Genomic DNA, 21,072 nt, shown 5'->3' with positions numbered 1-21,072 from the left:
GAATTTTACTTTCTTCAATGACTGTTTGAAACTGCATTAAATGGTCAATGTAGATGTGGCTTCAGTCTACTGCAGATGACTGTACAGAAACAGATGTTGGTTACAGGAATCCATTCCCAGGAACTACACATGCCACAAACTTTGTTTCACAGTCTAGAAAGAGTAGTGGCATATGAAATCAGCTTTTGCTCATGCAAACACTTCGTTGAAGAAAAGTAGTCATTTTCATATTGTCAACTATAGAATCTTTGCCTTTTATATATATTTCTGCTACTTTTCCCTCTGATCAGCTGTTTCTTCATTGCACCTTTCTTAAGAGCGTAAAAAGTGACTTTGGCAAGGGGTCCCAACTGCTCCTGTTTATTTTCTTTTATTAGACAATTGCCAGAACTTCCACCCAAAACTCCCTTTTTTAACACAAATAATCCTCAGCACGTGGATCAGCGTCGTCAAGGCTTACAAGAGTTCCTTCAAAAGTAAGCAGGTTGCTTTTCTCCCATTTGGTAATATTGCTTTAATGAAGATAATTAATTTCTGATTACTCCAGCGTATCTTTTCTCTTGTACACGACAGCCACCTTGTGGCCACAGTTATGCATTTACATACACTGTCTTGCAAATGTGTTTAGGAGCAATTCAGCTGAAGTGTCTGAAAGACTATTGTGTTTTTATTACCACAAATGTTCATTTGCTCTGGGATTTATAAGCTTTTCTCTCTTGAATAAAATGCTGAATTAGAGTGTACCTTATTTTTGTGGAAACATACTAGTGTGGTAAAACTATTTTTTTCACTTTATAGAGTGTAAAATGAACATTTTTTAAAGCAAGAGACAAATCCCTCTTTTATAGCTGTTTATTATTAAATTGCTTAAAAATGGAGGTAAGGGTAGTTAGCACAGGACAGGGCATCATTTCACTGTTAGGCCATTTGAACCATACATAAGGATTTCACAACAATACAGATTGGAAGTATGTTCTTCAAATATAACAGTGACAGTTGCTGCTGTTGTAATGCTAGTTTTATGAGGTGAGAATCATTTAGTGCCTGCAAAGCCATTCACCAGACCATTCGCTAATCCAGTAAAACCTGGTCTGTTATTAATGGCAATTCAACTCTTCAAACAGTATGTTCAGATCTATAGGGACTAAGACTATTCTTAGCTATGGAAACAGACTGAGACAGCCAGCCCTCCACATTCATTGGGTATGGGGTGCAGGACCACCATGAATGTAAAAAAAATGCAAATAAGGAAATTGCTATTTATTTATTTTTACCTGAGAGAGCACCTCTCTCAAAAGTTCTAGCTATTTTAGTTTGAATTAACAGTCAACTTCCATTGGAAGATGACTATAAAATCTAACTGAAGGACCTAAGAATTCCTAGGAAGGTGTTCTCTCTAGAAATGACTATATTAGTGAGCATGACTGGAGGATGATCACCATAAAGTTGCACTAGTGGACCTAGAATTTCCTAGACAGCATGCTTCTCTAGATATTGGTAAGTTTTCCAGCACAATTCTATGTACAATTTCATGTGGACATTTACTATAAGAACACTGAAGGATGTAGAGATTTCTAGAGGAGTGTTATCTCAGGTAAAAAATATAGCAGTTTTATTTGTGTGTTTTCACTTTCAGAAGGGTCCTATGCCCCCAACCCCAGCTATTGTATAGAGTTAACTGAATATTTAAGAAAATATGAAACTTTGAGCTCCTATCCATCCCTTCCAGCTTTCTGTAATTATCTTCGCTGCAGGCAGATTACCTTGAAAGATCCAGTGAAATGAGTGCTGCTGCACTTACATAGCCTGCAGCTGCCCATTTTTACTGGCACAGAGGACTTGTATACATAAGCAGGATCTATAACATCTGGGGAGAAATTGCCTGAATTATAGCTTCTGTTGCAGTGTTTATACGACCATGCAGTTTTATACCATGGTCATATAAACCTCACAGTGCTGACTGCTGGAAGGAAACGGGAGTTTCCCTGCTACTTTCAGATGCTGCAAACCGTAAAGGCAGGGGAAATCCCCATTTGTGCACTCCATTCTTGGTAGAAATAAAAAAATCATAACTTTGGGTTATTGTGCGTTTAAGGGAGGTAGAGATGAATGCTGTATTTATTTGTTCACCTATAGCCCAGATATACTAAGATCAAGAGTCAACGAGAAAATGCATGGGTGTTGCAGGGTTGTTGCATGTCTTTCGGGCTGTGTGGCCATGTTCCAGAAGTACTCTCTCCTGACGTTTCGCCCACATCTATGGCAGGCATGCCTCACAGCCTCTGAGGATGCCTGCCATAGATGTGGGCGAAATGTCAGGAGAGAATACTTCTGGATCATGGCCACACAGACCGAAAGACATACAACAACCCTGTGATCCCGGCCATGAAAACCTTCGACAATGCATGGGTGTTATTAAGAGAATCACTGCTGATCTATTTTTTTGGTGGAAGTAATCAAAGAACCAAAACAATGGCTAGCATTACCCACCAATAGTGTATACAGTCCTGAGCTAGGTGGGGAAATGGTCTGACTCAGCATAAGACATATTCCTACATTTCAGAACTGCAAAGGGATTTCAGAACCAGTAATTTTCTTAGCCAGTAGACATTTAGATTGCTGTATTGAGCATGGCCAGTCAGGGAAAGAATGTGCCCCATTACATTGAATACACTGCTTTCTTTGTGCTTTTACTATGAATACTGAATCTAAGGACTGTTTGTCTGCTTTTATTAACGTGAATTAGAGGCTGGATTAGTTGACACTCCCATGTAATTATTTTAAGCACAGTGTTTTTGGTGTGCTTCATCCCCAGTGCATTTAGTTTTGTAAACTTGTTTTGTTATTTAGTATTGGAAGGCCTTTTGGCAATCTCTTTCTTCTGGTGGGAGTGGGGGAAAGATCTTACTTTTTATGCTACAAGAGCCACAGTAGCACAATGGACTAAACTCTTGTGCCTGCTGGACTGCTGACCTGAAGGTTGTGTTGCTGACCTGAAGGTTGCTGGTTCGAATCCGAGAGACAGGTGAGCTCCCATCTGTTAGCTCTAGCTTGCAGGGACATGAGAGAAGCCTCCCAGTAGGATAGTAACACTTCCAGGCTTCCCCTGGGCAATGTTTCTGTAGACAGCCAATTCTCTCACACCAGAAATGACTTGCAGTATGTTCTCAAGTCGCTTCTGACACTATAAAAAAATCCTTAATTTTCAAATTTTATTGGGGAGGGGAAGAAAACAACTTGCCAGGCTGTATGGTAAAACATGTGTCACCAAATATTGCATTGTCATCATGACTTCAGTTAAAAAAATACTCCAGGCATTGTACAGATAAAATACACCTCCTTATTATAGAGCTAATGAAAATGAAAATTCTTTAGCTAAGAATTGGTGGACTGTCAGGAGGCTGGAAACTCTTCCAACTCTGCAATTACTATTCCTTAGGTCTTGTAAGTGAAGGCTCCTGGGAGTTATTATCCAAAACTTGTGGAGGGAACCAGTCTCCTAGTCCCTGTTTCAAGAACATTTTTGTACATTAGAACAAATCAAGAAAAAGAGAAATGGCATCTCTTGAAATGAAGTAGACATCCAGATTAAGGGTTTTTTTCTCATTTCAGGAGCAACTTGCGAAACTGCAAGTCGCTACTGGTGTAAAAGAATTGGCAGTTTGCAAGGACATTGCCCAGGGGACGCCCAGATGTTTGATGTTTTACCACCCTGTGGGAGGTTTCTTTCATGTCCCTGCATGGGGAGTTAGAGTTGACAGATGGGAGCTCACCCTGCTCTCCGGATTCAAACAGTTGACCTTTTGGTCAGCAGTCCATCCAGCACATTGCACCACTGGGGGCTCCCAAATTAAGATGGAGGAAGGACAGAGAAGTTTCTCATTTGCAGCATCATCCTCTTCCACCATGGCACTGTTGCTTGAAGGTTGTGGGGAAAATTTCAAGTTTAGGTATGTATTTTAACCATTCATGCATGTTCAGACATTACTCTGTGAAAGAGAGAAGGTGGCGGCAGCAATAGTGGTTGCACACACAGGTCTCACACACATTTTCTAATGTTAACCTCTTATGATGTGTATTGGTAAGGTAATATTGGTAAGACCCAAAGTTCTTCTACATTGCAGAAAATGTGCAGGGAACTGAAGTTTAACCCTCTAGTTTCCTGCATATTTGTTCACACACAAGGGCCAAAACCTCAACTTGTAATCGGCATGGGGGGGAGAACATGACCTCTGTCCTCCCTCACCCCCTTTTTTCCCTTTAAAAGTGTAAAAAGAGCTTGGGAGGCTTCTTCTTGTTCTGCAACAGACATATTGAGGGGGGAGGAATTCCCCCTCGCCTCTCAGAAGCTCCCATTTTCAGGTGACACAAGCAAGGAGACACCTCCAGGCTCAGTAAGAAGCCTATTTTTACACGTTTAATAAAAAAGGGGTGAGGGAGGGGAGGGTGGCACTGCTATCTTTTATTTGTGAACTGATTATGCCCACAAAGGTCGAATGGTTGTGTGGACTGTTCTTGGGATTAGAGATGGGAATCTACACATCCACAGATATCCACAAAGATGGGCAGTCTCCACATCTACTGGCCCTTACTGAAAAGTCAGAATCTTTGGAGGTGTTGTTTTTACCCAGGGTAAACCTGGATTTCCAGGTTTATTCTGGAGTATTCTACATTATTGTGTATCGTTTGGACACCTCCTGATAATGTGTCTCCTACACCGCAGTTCCATTCAGTGTAGATGAGGACTCAGATAATTGCAACCTTCTGAAGAATTTTCTCTTCTTGGTCCAAAGGAAGAGTGGGAATGAGAAGCCAGGAATCTGGCTATATCTCAAAGTGTCATTCATTCACTGTGACTTAAACACAATACAGAAAAGATGGAGCGGGTCAAAGGGTCCAGCTCGATCCTGCCATTTGCTCTCAATGCAATAATTTCTAGCAAACCCTTCTTTGAATATTACTATTTAATTCCTGGGATGACTTTTTTGGCAGAAAGTTTAAGATCTGAAAGCAAGTTGTGCTGCCACAAATTCTACCCCAGATAGGACCTTCTAATAATTATTCTTCACTGTAACATTTTTCTTAGCTATGAAAATATTTGCAGCATGCTAAATTAATTTCTACTAGTTTTCCTGTTTGTATTCTACATTTCTGTTAAAAAGCTCAGTACATTATTCTATTATTTTTAACAATAGGGATTGATTCAACTTAGGCATGCTTAGAGTGAAACTACTGAAGTCTATGGGACTGAGTCACAACTATCTGGCTATTATTTTTAGAAAATGGAAGTCACTGATCTTTGTGACAGTAGCCCTGTATTTATCAAGGATTCCTATTGAATCCACACTGTGTACATTCAATAGAGGGCACCAAAACACAGGCTGTGTTTGCTTATTGCTTTATGTTTGATTTCTGCTCTGCCCCCTCCCCCACTGACTATTATATGATGGAAATGGACTGAGTAAATTTGTTGAAAACAAAATCAGAGTGTTAACCTTCTGCACACATGCAAGCATGCATCTGTCACTATATTACGTTACAGAAGATACAGGAAATCTTTAGTTAGGATTAAGTTGAGCTACTTAGCCATATGCTCTCCTCCAACAGAACAGTGTGTAATATACCTAATAAAATCATGTTGAAATGAACCAGATTTTGGCCTTTGTCCAAACAAGACAAACCACATGGTTTTGCTTTTTATTAAAAATGTTGCTTTAGCCTCTGAGCTGCCTGAGCCTCTTTGAATGGTCTAAAAGCAAACCATTTTGCCAGACTGCCTTGATGTTCAATTGGTTCTTTTGATCAATTAAAATATGCCTTTATACTCTTGCACTCCAGCAGAGATTAGGATCTGGAAAAGCCTTCTGCATGCCAAAACTGTAGGCTTAGCACAGGCCTTGAGATCTCTGTCCACAACTATATGAAGCAATATAATTCCCTTGAGCATGTGCTGACTTGCTTTTCCTTTTATCTCTACAGAAAGGCAGGTGTTTAAATGGAATGTACAGGCCTAATCATACTATGCTCATACTTCCTAATTAAAGGCAATGTAATCTAAATAAGTGTGTATCTTAGTAGAGAATGAATCAAGCTCTCAAATATTTTCCTTACAACCTTAAAAGTGCCTTTAACAAACCAATAGTTTCCTTCAGATGAGTTATTCTCAAACTTTTAATTTATTTGTTTAGTTACTTATTTCTCCCACCCTTCCTCGTAGTCTCTCTCTGGATGTGATTTTAATTAACTTTCCAAAAGTTGGGTGATTCCAAATGTATTTCAGACTACCTTCCCCACCCTGAGTCCCATAAGATGTTTTGCTCTGTAACTCCCAACCCAAAACATCTCCAAGACCCCAAACTGGGAAAGGTGATTCTAATAGGACTTACCCACCATTGCCCAAATTATCTGTGTAGTGCATCAGTGTGTATACAAGATATTCTGATTGTCCAAAGTGTCTCTCTCACATATATGCAGAGCCCATTTTCATGTTTCTTGTGTGTTTGCATGGGTCAGTGTCATTTATTGAGCTTCCCTATACCTACAGTGATATTTCTGGGTGTTGGATTAGACTCATCTGACCGTCTCCGTCAACCATGGTTCCCAAATTCAACAAGCACATGCATACAAACAGAGCAAAGTTTTGAGACCAAGATAACCAAGTTATCAGCTTAAGCTTTCATTGACTAAGTCTACTTCATCAGATGCAAGGCTGAGAAAGCTTATGTTACTAACTTCTTTCTAAGTTAGTCTTGAAGTGCTACAGTATCCCTTTGCATCCAGACTAACATGGCTGTCTTTGAATTTACATAAGACACTGAGAAGGACAGAGTACTTCTAGGAGGCCCTGTTGCTGTATCACCGTTTTCACTGGTCCATCCATTTCATGATTGCTCTGTCCTTTTAAGGGAAGCCAATAGGTCCTCTGTGCGTGTCTCGTTCCTCAACCATGTTTCCCTACTCTGTGTCTTTTCTGCAGTGACATTGCCTCTGAGTTTTGGGCCCTTTATACTTTCTTACCTCTCAGAACTTGTTCCAATTGGCAGATCTTTTCAGTTCTGTTAAAACGTCCACCTGCTCTTTTGTTTCCAGGTGCTGTGTGACGTGCTTCCCTCCATCCATCCTTAGTTAAGGATGAATTGTTTGTTGTTTTTCTACAGTGGAGTGTCTGACATTTCTTGAACAATTTAAGTGTATCTAAACATTTTAGAGCATTTACAGCAAACATACCAGTTGTTGCCAAGGGCTGCATTGCAACTCTAAAAGTATATTAATGTACATTATAGTAGGCATGAAGAAATAGCTATTCAAGTCACACACAATCTTACAGCAGGAAGCAAAAAATAATTTTTATTACAGCCCACAGAATCTCCTGTTTGAACAACAGTCAGTGATCATGTTCTCTGAGTGATTCTGAGAGTTGTGGTCCAAAAAGAAGAACTTTATCAAGCTGTACTCAATTGTAAGTGAAGGTGAAATGAAGTACTTCACTAACTTGCTTATCTGCATGTAGACACATCCAAGCACATTCAAATGGATGGATTTCAGTAAATTTGCTCTCCCTATAGAATTAGGTTGTAGTAGACCAACATAGCTAGCTATTGCAGACATTGAAGGACTGTATTGTCTTCCTGGCAACCTGCCACTAGTTAATGAATGTTTTTCATAGCTGGACACAGAGTTGTAGTTCAGATATAATGACTTTAAGCTGGCAAATCATGTTTTGTCAGACCAAGAACAGTGGCTGTGGACCCATTGGTGTTTCTGTCCTGCTTTGATAAATCAGTTTCTCATGATGTTCAAACTACTTCAAACTCTACTTACAAACCAGGATACTAAACAAGGCAAAGACAATCATGAAGTTCTATAACTCATAATAAGACTGAGGAAATAATGGCTTATCAACACAGTATCTTTACTCCAGAAACGCAAACTAGGCTTCTTTTAATTGAGAACATATGTGTTAAAAGAACTGTATTTCAATGGTATTTTTGAATTAATAGTATGTTAATGTGAGAGGCAGTTTAAGATTTCATCTCTTGGGAAAAGACTTTATAGGACACATGTGTGAACCGTATCCATACTTTTGTTCACGTCTGCTCTTGTTGGGCATGTTTGCGTTTCCAGGTTATCAAACCTGTTGTTTGAGGAACATCTTTCTAATTATTATTTCTGTTCTGTCTCTTTGTGTGTGTTTAGCCTCCAGATGGCACTATTAAGCAGAAAAGAGAATAACAGTAAAATAATGAAGCCAATGTAAAATAAGATTGGAAACTGAATTATAGTGTGGAGGGGGAGGGGGGCATGGTAGCCTTGAGGTACTGATCAACCTGTACTCTTATCACTTTTGTTTGCTGTTCCCATATGTTAGGTTACCAGTGAGTTAATAACACTGTTTCAGCAGTTCAAGGCTTAGCAAAATTGCACTGGACATGAAATAAAGCTAAAATGAATTTCTGTCCAATATCATTGACATTAGTGCTCATTACTTTTGTGGTGCAATGCCTCAAACCATCAAAAATCAATTTTAAAGATTACCCATTATTTTATAAAGAAAATAAAATACAATTCAAACAGCAACAATGCAGTAACTCTAGTGTAATCTTGTGAACTGTTACTTAGGTTTTATTTGGATGGCAAAATGAAACTATGAGAAGCACAGTATCCTTTCTTAAAAACATAATCTGAGAATGGGACTGTATTCAATATTTGAGAGGTATTTTAATTTAAAAATTCTGAATTAAAATACGGTTATTAATACAATACAAATTTAAGTGTTCTTACTATTGTCACAACAAAATTATCAGTTAAACTGTAGCTTAAAAGAAATAGGTACTGTTGATATTCTTGACTGTTTTACTTAATATTTGTATGTTGTTTGGGTTTTTTATGTACTTGGAATCAGTCTAAATTATGTCTGAAGATATGGATCGTACTGCTGTTTTCCACAACAGGTTCTGAGTTCAGATTAACTGAACTAACTGACTAACCTGACTAACCTCTAGTCAGATTTAAATACAGTAAATACAGATTTAAATACAGTAAAGTTTCACTTATCCAAGCTAAACGGGCCGGCAGAACCTTGGATAAGCGAATATCTTGGATAATAAGGAGAGATTAAGGAAAAGCCTATTAAACATCAAATTAGGTTATGCTTTAAACAAATTAAGCACCAAAACATCATGTTATACAACAAATTTGACAAAAAGTAGTTCAATACGCAGCAATGTTATGTTGTAATTACTGTATTTACGAATTTAGCACCAAAATATCATGATATATTGAAAACATTGACTACAAAAATGCATTGGATAATCCAGAACCCTGGATAAGCGAGTCTTGGATAAGTGAGACTCTACTGTAGTTTGCTCTTGATGGAAGAGTTAAGCAAGTGAGTAGATGCCTCCTATTGAACATGTTTGCCTTTAGCTTAGCTACGCTTTTGCTTATGAACAGTATCCTACATACAGTTTTATTTTACAAGTATTGTCATGAAAGGTAACCCTTCAAATTACATATATAATTACATTTAAAAAGACTCAAGAATGAGCAATTTATCTTCTATAGGAAATTATCATACTGGACTGTCTTAGGTTGTTGTTTTGAAAGTTGGAAGACCTGAACAGTTGTTTCTTGATAAAGAGAATACCAAACTAGATTCCAGTAATGTTTGTTCCACTGCAGTTTGAAATATACATTGACATATATGTCATATTTAATGGTGGAAGGATTCAAACCTGCCAACTGGAGTTCATAGAGATATAATGTCCCCAGAAAATCTTTTTTGCAGTAGAATCAGAATTTGAGGTGTGGGGATTTTTTAAAAACATGTAGACATATTTCTCATCCCTCTTGGTTTTAGAGAGTAGCTCAGAATTATGTAGACAAGATATGGAATTGGCTAAATAGGATTTTGAGAGGGAAAAGAATCTGTTGGCTTTTCTACACTTCATTTCAGTTTCATTGATTTTCATCCACACTTGATACACATTTTCTGAATCTTCCTGAGTTCAGACTCAAAATGTGAGTTCAGATCATTCACAGATAGTACTCAATGGTTTTGGATTCCATTCCATTTATTTTCAGGCAGAAACAATTGAGCCTGGTTTAAATGCCATTTCCTATCAAACTAACCCAATTTCTGTCTTCTCCCGCTATGGGTACTATTCTCCAAGTATATTGGTTACAACTACCATTATAGCCAGCCTGTCCATATTGGCTGGGATGATAGGAATTGTAGTCCATCAAATTTGGAAAGTGCCCAGTTGGAGAAAGGATCTATATGAGACGTGTCAGAACATATGCATTGATCCGATAGGGGTTTGATGACTAATAGTATATTATACTGTTTTAAGAAGTTAAAATAAATGGAATGGTATCCAAAACCAAATGTACTTACTCTGAGATATTGAATGGAGTCATGTTTAAGTTACCCCTTGGGAACAACAGAAGGTAAAACCAGGAAACAACTTTAGCTGTTTGTCTTAAATTAATGACTTATCTTGCAGAAAATTATCAATAACATCTCGCCAAGTAGAAGCTGTACTCCTGAAGTTCTTTGTTTTGCCAAACCCCTGTTAGGTTTACAGAATTGTGATTAAAAGACGTTTAAAGATTAATTAACCAACACTTGCTTTTTCAAAGTTAACTCAGGTCATAAAATAGAAATTATAACAGTCAGGGATCTAAGTAATGGGTATATGAGGATGAATTTTAGGGCCTAATTTTGCTGTTGTTAGGACAATAAACTTTCACAGTTTAAAAAAAGTGCTTGAGAAAAAAAAGACTAGAAAAAATAAACAATATGACTAGACTGAATAGTATTGTTAAAATACTAAGCAGTATTATGCTGTTTTTGCAGAAGAAAATCCTATTGTTTGATATAATTTATGCTAAGTGTACATCTAATTGCACTAAGAATTATATGCTTAACTGAATGTTTTTATTTCAAAATTACACACTGTAATTAAAATTCTAAGAAAATGCAATCTCACCCAGTTCTTAGATTATTTTGTCAGTATGCATAAAATTGAAATATGTAATATATTCAGTTTATAAAAATCTGTAGGAACACTTATACACATTACAAAATATATATTTTACATGGTACAGATTCTACAATGCTTCTTACTTTGATGCCAAAATTTTAAAAACATGTATAGAGATACTGATTATGAATCAGTTTCCCTAACAGTATGTTATTCTCCCTCTCCCCCCCTTTCACCCTAGCCAAAAAAGTAATTGATCCACATGGTAGCAGCAGATGGTTAAATGGAAAAAATGTCCTTGGAATTATTTTTATACCAGATGTTCATAACTATTAGCTTCATGTTTTTACTCACCTAAAATTCCAAATAATTTAATAAAGATAACACATGCTCAATCACTTTAATATTTATAATGCATTCAAAACCACATTGAGTATAAGGTAAAAATATCTTAAGAGTAAGACAAGGTACTGGAAGGCAACTAAATTTTTGTAATTTTTTTAAAGGATCCTCCAGAATCCACTCTTGCTTTCAGACAGTCGACTTCACCTCTTTGTACAAACCCAGCTGACTCCAGAAGACATTGAGGCTTGTGTATCGGGACATACAAAATATTCTGTTGCTGAAGCGATCCACCAGTTTGCCTGCTTGAAACGAAAGTTTCCTGTAGAACATGAAGAGATAAAAAAAGAAGAGAATTCTGCGGATTCAGATTCTGAAAGGTTATTTCCTTACACTTTGCTAAAAACCCACACATGATAATAAACACGCTTCACTTTTGTTGTTGTTGATGCAATACAAAGATAATGAAAAAATTAATTGACTGAGATTTTATTGAGCTGTGACAGCTCATCATAGAAGTCTTCACATACACCTCCACACTGAATTAATGAATGCAGTAGAAATTCAATTATCTGCATTCTGATTATGTGAATTTCATTTAGTCAGACTTGAATTATTCGCGTTTAAATTATCTCGCTAAAAAAATATCCAACTGCACTCCAAATGGCTAATTAGAAGTCCAAATTTCCTGTCTCTCTTTTGTGACTGGGGATAATTAAAGTTCTCCTCTGTTACTCAGGCTTTGAGTGTGTTGTGAAAACCAATTTCCTCTCTCTCTTCCCTCCGCCCCTTTCTCTGCAGTTCATCCTCCGGGCTTGGACACAGCAGTGATGATAGCAATTCACACGGATGTAAAGGAAGCACAGTTCCAGAAGAACCCTGAAATATCATTTGTACATTGCCATCACTGTAATGACCAATGTAACTTCTATTATGGTTGAAGGTTGCCTGTGAGACAGACGTACCATCTGCCCAGTTGCCAAGGCATGTATTTTCTCAGCTTTCAAAACAGTTTGTTCATTCATTCATTTTACAACGGGCGCATTGTAATATCGAGCGATACAAATACTGCCTGTAGCAAGACACCATATATAAATGAGATTTCGGGATAGGATTTTATGGACCTCACTGTAAGGCTGGGGGTGGGGGGATCCTTATAATTCAATATTTTAAAATACATTTGAAAATCTAACATCTTGAAGTTCATATTTTCATTTGGCAGCTGTCTTTCCAGTATGGTGTTAGTTACATAATTATACTGCTGAAACCAAACAGCTTTTAAGTTGTAACCAGTTCACTTTGCACCCTGTTTATGTCTCCTCAGGAATAAATCCTAATATGCTTATTTAGAAGTAAGTGTATATAGGACTGCAGCCAGAAATTACTAAGTGACCAAATGAGATTTGTATGTGTGTGTTTAAAGAAAAATGCAGCAAGCTTTTGTCCCACTTTGAGCACAGTGTTGCAGCCACTGCAAGTCTCTTTCCAGTGCAGTTTAGTGTTATGATATCTGGCACAATTTCACCAGCTTTAGCATGTTTACCAATGGCCATAAGCCATTGTACACATTTGGCCTTTTGTTGTGATAAAAAAACTGTGTTGTGATGAGGGTTGCCATTTACAGTGTATGTAAATTGTATATTTTTTCTGTTTGTTTTTAACAGTGATGTAGCAATAGGGAATAATAAGGATGGGAAGATTTTAGCCAGTCATAATCAGACATAACGTTTCAGACATCCAGCTGTTATTTTAGTAGTATTTCTTGCAGCTATGTTTAGAATAAAATGTATTCAAAATAAAATATTCAGCTGAGTAACTCTGAAAATTTATTTCTGCATGTTTGACAGTCCCAGGATAATTTAATTGGCACTACATTCAAAAATGCATTTACTAGAACAAGCTTTCTTTTCAAATCAAGAAAATATATGTTTTTAAACTGGAGTGAGTACAGAGGAGGGGGACTAGAGAAAGAGATACTTTGAGCCAATAATGTTTTGGATGATGATGTCAATCTTATATTTGTATATAAAATATTTTGCAACTCATGTCTGAGTTGAATTACTCAAAAATACCTACTCTGATCACTGAATGGGAGCTAGTAGCAAGATATGAATGTAGGATATCATTACAGTGTTTAGTATATTCAATGTTTTAATTGTTACCATACAATGAGGAAAAGAAATTAGAAGAAAACTGTCTAAAACAGCAACTGAGAAAAACTGGAGTTCGATATTGTTTATTTTATATGTATCCAAGCTAATTACTGTTAATTTGAAGAAATCTGTGCACTTTAAACTTTGTAGATTATTAATTCTCGCTATACAAAGCCTGAATCACTATTATGCCACTTCTTTGGCATCAGTTCTGGAGTAATTTCACTATTTCAGTTTGATGACAACAAACTATAGCAACTTTTCCAATCAAAGTTTTATCTTAGGGCAGCCTAATCCAATTACGAATTGTTCCAATGTGAAATGTGTCACATTTTGCACAAATTACATTTTTATTGTTACGGCACTTCTTTTTGTACATTGGACAGCTGCCTTTCACGCTGTTGGTGCAATTCTATGCATGTCTACTCAGAAGTAAGGTCCTTTTTGTTTACAAGGGTTCACTTCTAAGTACCTATAGGGTTTTAACCTATGTTTTCTTTTGAATGTGTTTTATATCTATCAAAATATTTCTGAATGCCTAAATGTTGGCTATTCTGAGTGTTTTACTGTATTTAATATGTCTAGAAAATGTTTGTACTTCATCACATTTCAAAATAAAATATTCTGTATGTAAAGTTGTCTTTACTATTCTTGAAATGTCAGCTGCTGATTGTATGATTTTATGTTTGTAGTGTTTTGATAGGATTTTCCCCCCAATATTATTTGGGGACTATTTAGTTCAGGACACATTCAATAAGATATTTCAGATAGGACTGGTTTTTTGGTTTTGTAAAACACCACAAGTCTTTCACATCATATTCCTCATTTCTGATTTCTTTGTCATTTACCCCATTCTTTGTTTTTAAAAATACATTCAGTGTTCATCTTTAGACAAAACATAAGGAATGAATATTGAACAATGATAACAAAAGAGAACGTTCCTTGAGCTTATATTTCCTCATTCAGTTTTCATGCATTTTCCAATTATTAACCGCCCGTAAACATCATGTTTATTGTTAATATTTTATAGTAATGGGATAAAAAATACAAGCCATGTTATGTATTTAGGAATAATTCATAGAACTACCACACACACTATAAACTTGTCTGCAACAATCGCCTATTTAGAACAGCTTTTGAAAGCAAATAAAATTCCCCTGTTATATTTATTTTTAATTATTCAAATTAATTTGCCATCCCCAGTTACTTTATCTAAAATTATGTATAAATATAGCAGACACTGAACAAATAATATAATGTCCTTTGCTTTTAATAACACTAACAAGAAGCAACAAACAACAATTTCTTTCATAATCTGTTGTTACCACTTTTAAAACGTAAACTTTTTAAAGCAATGGCACATCCAAACAAGCTTAATAATTAGTTTCCTGATTTTTATTTTGCTTTTTTTTAATGCAAAGGCCTAAAAATTCCAGCCTGACAAGGAGATGAAGAGGGGTGTTAACTGCATCTTCCTTATGCTATGTAGATCCCCCACAAAAATCTGCCTGTTTCCCGTTTTGATTTGAAGATGCAACCTTTGACAACAGTGCATTATGTTTCAGACCTTTTCCTTTTGAGAGAAGAGCAGGATTTCTTGTCAAAAAGACAATTGCTTGGAATTGCACAGTCTAGCTCCACTGCAATCTTCAAGCACGAGCAGCAAAAGGGGGGAAATTGCAGCAAAAAGCTTTATAATTTTAATTCCTCAAATGCCTCTAATTCTTCAAAAGCCAAGCTTTTTTCCCCCTCCCAAAATAACCACCCTGTGCTTCCCTTGACTTTGGGTGCATCTAGACTGTAAAATTAATCCAGTTTGGCACCATTTGAATACTGTGGAATACTGGGAGTTGTAGTTTTACAAGGTCTTTAGCTCTGTCTGCCAAAGAGTACTGGTCCCTCATCAAACTACAACGCCCAGGATCCAGTTAGACAACAGTTGAATGCTATGAAATCGCGGGAGTTGTAGTTTTACAAGGTCTTTAGCCCTCTGTGGCAAAGAGCACTAGTCCCACACCAAACTACAACGTCCAGGATCCAGATGGACAGCAGTTGAACTGCTATCTGAATGCTATGAAATCACCGGAGTTGTAGTTTTACAAGGTCTTTAGCCCTCTGCGCCAGGGAGTACTGGTCCCACACCAAACTACAACGTCCAGGATCCAAATGGACAGCAGTTGAATGCTATGAAATCACGGGAGTTGTAGTTTTACAAGGTCCTTAGCCTTCTGTGCCAAGGAGCACTGGTCCCACACCAAACTACAACGTCCAGGATCCAGATGGACAGCAGTTGAATGCTATGAAATCACGGGAGTTGTAGTTTTACAAACTGTTTAGCTCTCTGTGCCAAAGAGTGCTGGGGCCTCACCAAACTACAACTCCCAGGGTTTCATAGCATTGAGCCATGCCACTTAAAAGTGGTGCCAAACTGCATTAATTCTGCAGTGTAGATGCACCGTTTCATTGGCATTGAGTCAGCATCCTGCCAACTGCTTCCTTCAAAAACTCTGTCAAACTTTTCCTTCTCTGCAAGACGATACCATTATGAATTGAGGGGAGGGGGGGAAGCAAAGAGTTCACTTAGCAAAAGATCTCCCCTCCAAGTCTTGGAGAGTTCTAGTCCTCTCTCTTTGTGCACAGTCTTCCTTTTGATTTCAAATTAAAAGCGTGGGAAGAAAGCCACACTGAGAAACACCTCTCTTTCTGCTAACAGCCACCTGGCTTCACCCCATCAGGCAGCCTCCCCTCTCCCGCCCTTCCCTCTCCCCACCTGGAGGAGCAGGTTGCTGGTTCCTTACCTCAGGGCTTTGATCCACTCTTTCCTTCCACCCCAATCCACCAGCACCGCCCCCTTTTTGTTTTATAGGGCCTTTGGGGGGCTTTTGTTTTGGTCCTCCCTGCAAAGCTGCAAGGCGCGTGTAAAGCAGTAGTCGAGCCCTGACTCCTGCCCCCCTCTCCCAAGTGGTATGGTCCATCCTTGCGGGCGGGGGTAGGAGGAGGAGGAGGAGGGCGGGGAAAAAAAAGGGAGGGAGAAAAGGCTGGCGACCTTCATGCTGTCGCCCATGGCAACGGGCCAAACTAAAAGGATTACAAAAAGGGGGGAGACGGAGCTAAAGCGACCCCTAAGGGGCGTACTATTCCCAACCAACTTAGATATAAACTAAAGGTATAATTCTCACTCTCTCCTGCACAAACAAACAAATAATAAATTTAAATAAATAAAATGCCTAATTCCCCACTCTGTCACACACATTATGTATGAATGGTGCAGATTATCCCATTTGTCTTGAGCATACATTTGGGGATTAGTAGAGGCCAGAGAAATGTTCAGTAGAGTCTCACTTATCCAACGTTCTGGATTATCCAACGCAGTTTGCCTCCCGCCCGGATCCACAGCTGTTTCTCTAGGCAGCAAGAGCTGAACTTTTTATGGATTTAATTTTCGACAATGTTGTTACTGTAAGTTCATTTTATGCAATTCTATCTTTATTTGTAGTCAATTTGTTAGTAGCCAATGTTTTAGTAGTCAATGTTTTCAATGGTCTCTGGTGGTGGCGCAGTGTGTTAAAGCGCTGAGCTGCTGAACTTGCGGGCCAAAAGGTGCCAGGTTCAAATCCCGGGAGCGGAATGAGCGCTCGCTGTTAGCCCCAGCTCCTGCCAACCTAGCAGTTCGAAAACATGCAAATGTGAGTAGATCAATTGGTACGCTCCATGCAGTCATGCCGGCCACATGACCTTGGAGGTGTCTACAGACAACGCCGGCTCTTCGGCTTAGAAATGGAGATGAGCACCAACCCCCACAGTCAGTTACGACTGGACTTAACGTCAGGGGAAAACCTTTACCTTTACCTGTTTTCAGTACATTGCAATGTTTTGGTGCTAAGTTCATAAATACAGTAATTACTACATAAGGTTAGCGTGTATTGACCTGCTTTTTCTGTTGCTTTGTTGTAAAACATGATGTTTTGGTGCTTCATTTGTAAAATCATAATGTAATTTGATGTTTAATAGGCTTTTCTTTAATCCCTCCTTATTATCCAACATTTTCACTTATCCAACATTCTGCTGGCCCGTTTATGTTGGATAAGTGAGACTCTACTGTACGTATTGGGCTGCCTCAGAGTTGCTATTTCAAAATAGGCCTCACTAATAATATTCCTCACTAGCTAAACATTAGTTAAACCGCTGAGCTGCTGAACTTGCTGACCGTTGTTAGCCCCAGCTTCTGCCAACCTAGCAGTTCAAAAATATGTGAGTAGATCAATAGGTACTGCTCCGGTGGGAAGGTAACAGCGCTCCATGCAGTCATGCTGGCCACATGACCTTGGAGGTGTCTAAGGACAACACCGGCTCTTAGGCTTAGAAATGGGGATGTGCACCAACCTCCAGAGTCGGACACAACTAGGCTTAATGCCAGGGGAAACCTTTACCTTTATCTTAGAGGCCGAGTATTGGGCTGCTTGAGAGTTACTATTTCAAAGTAGGCCGAACTAATAATATACCTCATCATAACAAACAGTATTGACTTGATATTCATATTAAAATACAGGCCCCTTCCACACAGCTGAATAAAATCTCACATTATCTGCTTTGAACTGGGTTATATGGCAGTGAATTTTATTCAGCTGTGTGGAAGGGGCCACAATTTTACTGTGTTATCAAAGCAGCACTGTCCTGCTAAAATAGGTTTTATTTTAATTTAAACTATTATTTCTTTAATTTTCTGCTGGTTGCTTGAGAGTCCCGGTTGCTTCTGTAAGTATTAGTTAACAGTAACTCTCAAGCAACCAGAAACTACATTTATCCGGTATCTACCATCTACCATTCCCCATGAGTGTCGGTTAATTGAGGGCCTTTCCACACAGCCATTTATCCCAGAATATCAAGGCAGAAAATACCACAATATCTGCTTTGAACTACGGTAAGATATATGGGAGTGTAGATTCAGATAACCCAGTTCAAAGCAGATATTGTGGGATTTTCTGCCTTGATATTCTGGGTTACATATTTATAGTAACCCGCCTTTCAAAAACTTCTGAATTATTTTTAATTTTGTATGATCTAGAAAGAACCCATGGACTCACACAAAGGGCCCTTCCACACAGCCATATAACCCAGAACGTCAAGGAAGAAAATCCCACAATAATATCTTCTTTGAACTGGGTTATCTGAGGGCCCTTCCAGACAGGCCCTTTATCCCAGGATCTGATCCTAGGTTTTCTGCTTTAAACTGAATCATATGAGTCCGCACTGCCAGAAAATCTGAGATAAACAGAAAACCTGGGATGAGATCCTGGGATAAAGGGCCTGTCTGGAAGGGCCCTGAGTCCACACTGCAATATATTCCAGTTCAAAGCAGATAATGTGGGATTTTATTCAGTTGTGTGGAAGGGGCGTGAGAGTCTACTGTATTTTTTTCTGTTCTTCCTTCCCTCATCCACCCAGGCTTTCCTTTGCCCTCTTTGTAAGTGAAGGACAGAAATTAAACAGAGAAAGAAAAGGGCATTCCCAGGCAATGGCTCAATGGCTGGGGTTTTGTTATGTAAAGAAGGTCCGGCTGCCGGCTGTCTGTGGAGGAGCCCTGCATGTTGGCTGACTTTTTCGGAATCAAATAAGGGTCAATGGAGCTAAGGAGAGCGAGGGGTATTAATCCTCTAGTGCAGATGCACCAAGCTTCAAAACATCTCCCAGCTCCTTCCCTCCTTTCCCAGACTTTCAGCTTTTCTTCCTTCTTTGTGGGGGAGGGGGGAGACAAGAACCAACCCAAACTGAGGGACATAGGCCCCATCTGCACTAACCATTTAATGCAGTTTCAAACCAATACTGAAGAAAGTGATTTCATTATGCACATGATCACACAAAAAATTCTGGAATGAGTTTGAGGTCCGGATAGGGAAGAAATTTTTTTTGCATGCTTTCATAGAAATTTGTCATCTGGCTGCCTCAGTTTGAAGCTAGCTTTGAATTGCATTAAATTGTCAGTGTAAAGAGGGCCAATTCTTCATTGGCACCATGTTGGCTTCCATTTATGAATTTATATTTATACAATCTGTAGAGAAGCAAAACTGTAAGACCATATATGAATTTATAGAGACCCCCAAGGGCCATCCTGTCCACCCCTTTACTATGCAGAAACACACATTTTAAAAAGAAATGATGTGACTATTTATGTGCAAACATATACACTTAAATTGGTTTTTTTTAAAGAATCCCTTTTTACACTTTTATCATTTTTTCATCCACCTTATATGCAGAAAGTTATTGACTTTTGCTTGCTTTTACATTTTTTTTTCCGTGTCAGGAGCAACTTGAGTCACTTCTGCAGTGAGAGAATTGGCCGTCTGCAAGGACGTTGCCCAGGGGACGCCCGGATGTTTTGATATTTTTACCATCCTTGTGGGAGGCTTCTCTCATGTCCCTGCATGGAGCTGGAGCTGATAGAGGGAGCTCATCTGCACTCTCCCCGGGTGGGATTCAAACCTGGCAGCTTTCAGGTCAGCAACCCAACCTTCAAGTCACTTAGACCACTACGCCATCTGGTTTTACATTAATAAATGACTATCCCAACAGTCTGCGCAGTAGACTCTCCTTTAACTGGAACTATTCTTCCATGACACCTCAAATTAGGCTATGTAACAAAATTAGGATTTGTTTCTGTTCCTGGTTTGAAAGTGTTATTTCCTGTTTAATTGTGTGGTACTTACTTGAAAGTAGTTGTTATACTTCAAGAACTTTGTTTTTGTGGCTGCCACAAACTACGTTGAATTGGTTGAGACTCTCTGAGAGTTTTATTGAAAAATTATAGCAAAATGTGCTCTAATTTTGCATTGACGAAGGCTTTTATGGTTGGAATCACTGGGTTGCTGTGAGTTTCCCGGGCTATATGGCCATGTTCCAGAAGCATTCTCTCCTAACAGTTTGCTCATATCTATAGCAGGCATCCTCAGAGGTTGTGAGGTCAGACCCTGAAACTCAAAAACGTACATGAATCTAATGTGCACCCTAATTTTGGGATGGTAATTTAGTCTAAAAAGGTGAGCACTAAAATTGAGTAAATACAGTATAATTGTCATCACCACTGCCATTGCCATTCTTCACCATTGGCTACACTGTGAGCAGAGTTCAAGTACTACTGTTTGCAGAAGGAGGCATTCCAACATGCTCTCACATTGAGTCCCCCCTTTCTTTCTAGAAGTAGCAGCAACTGTCTCTTTCATTTGATGAGAATGGAACAGGACACAAAACGTAGACCGAGTCCCCTCCCCACCTTCAACTAAGGTGAATCTCTTGCATAGCTCATGTTTTCAGAGTATTTCCTCCTCTCACCCCCTGTACCTGGCTCCTCTTTTCTGCTTCTCACTCTTTGCTTCACATCTTGCAAAGAAGCTGCACAAAGAGCTATCTACATGATCCTTCTCTATCTGATTTCTATTGCTTAGAAATAACCACTTAGCAAAGTAACTCATTACTTTTGAGCTCTAGCATTGGCCCAAATGAGGCCATGAGGTAGGACTGACCTGCCTATTGAATTGACACAGGAGCTCTGTGTGTGTGTGTGTGTGTGTGACAGAGAGCAAGAGAGAGAGGTCTTC

The 21,072-nt window shown here is 38.6% G+C and overlaps 1 protein-coding gene and 1 long non-coding RNA gene across 2 annotated transcripts in view; both read left to right on the top strand.

Moving 5' to 3' along the window:
* snx10 (sorting nexin 10) overlaps window positions 1-14,115 on the top strand; it is a 40,950-nt gene extending 26,835 nt beyond the window's left edge. Inside the window, exons 5-7 of the mRNA XM_003222154.3 lie at window positions 378-476; window positions 11,492-11,707; window positions 12,129-14,115. Of these exons, the coding sequence (XP_003222202.1) occupies window positions 378-476; window positions 11,492-11,707; window positions 12,129-12,210 (397 nt within the window). The 3' untranslated portion in view covers window positions 12,211-14,115. The remainder of the gene's footprint in view (window positions 1-377; window positions 477-11,491; window positions 11,708-12,128) is intronic.
* Window positions 14,116-16,503: 2,388 nt separating this feature from the next.
* LOC134292444 (uncharacterized) lies at window positions 16,504-20,049 on the top strand. Its single transcript, XR_009999694.1, has 2 exons — window positions 16,504-16,939; window positions 19,782-20,049. It is a non-coding gene; the product is annotated as an uncharacterized LOC134292444 (long non-coding RNA).
* The last annotated feature ends 1,023 nt before the right edge of the window (window positions 20,050-21,072 follow it).

Source organism: Anolis carolinensis, chromosome 6 (genome assembly GCF_035594765.1).
Source record: "Anolis carolinensis isolate JA03-04 chromosome 6, rAnoCar3.1.pri, whole genome shotgun sequence".
NCBI lineage: Eukaryota > Metazoa > Chordata > Lepidosauria > Squamata > Dactyloidae > Anolis > Anolis carolinensis.
Note: the sequence above shows the minus strand (reverse complement) of the source record. Positions and strands in the feature narration are given on the sequence as shown.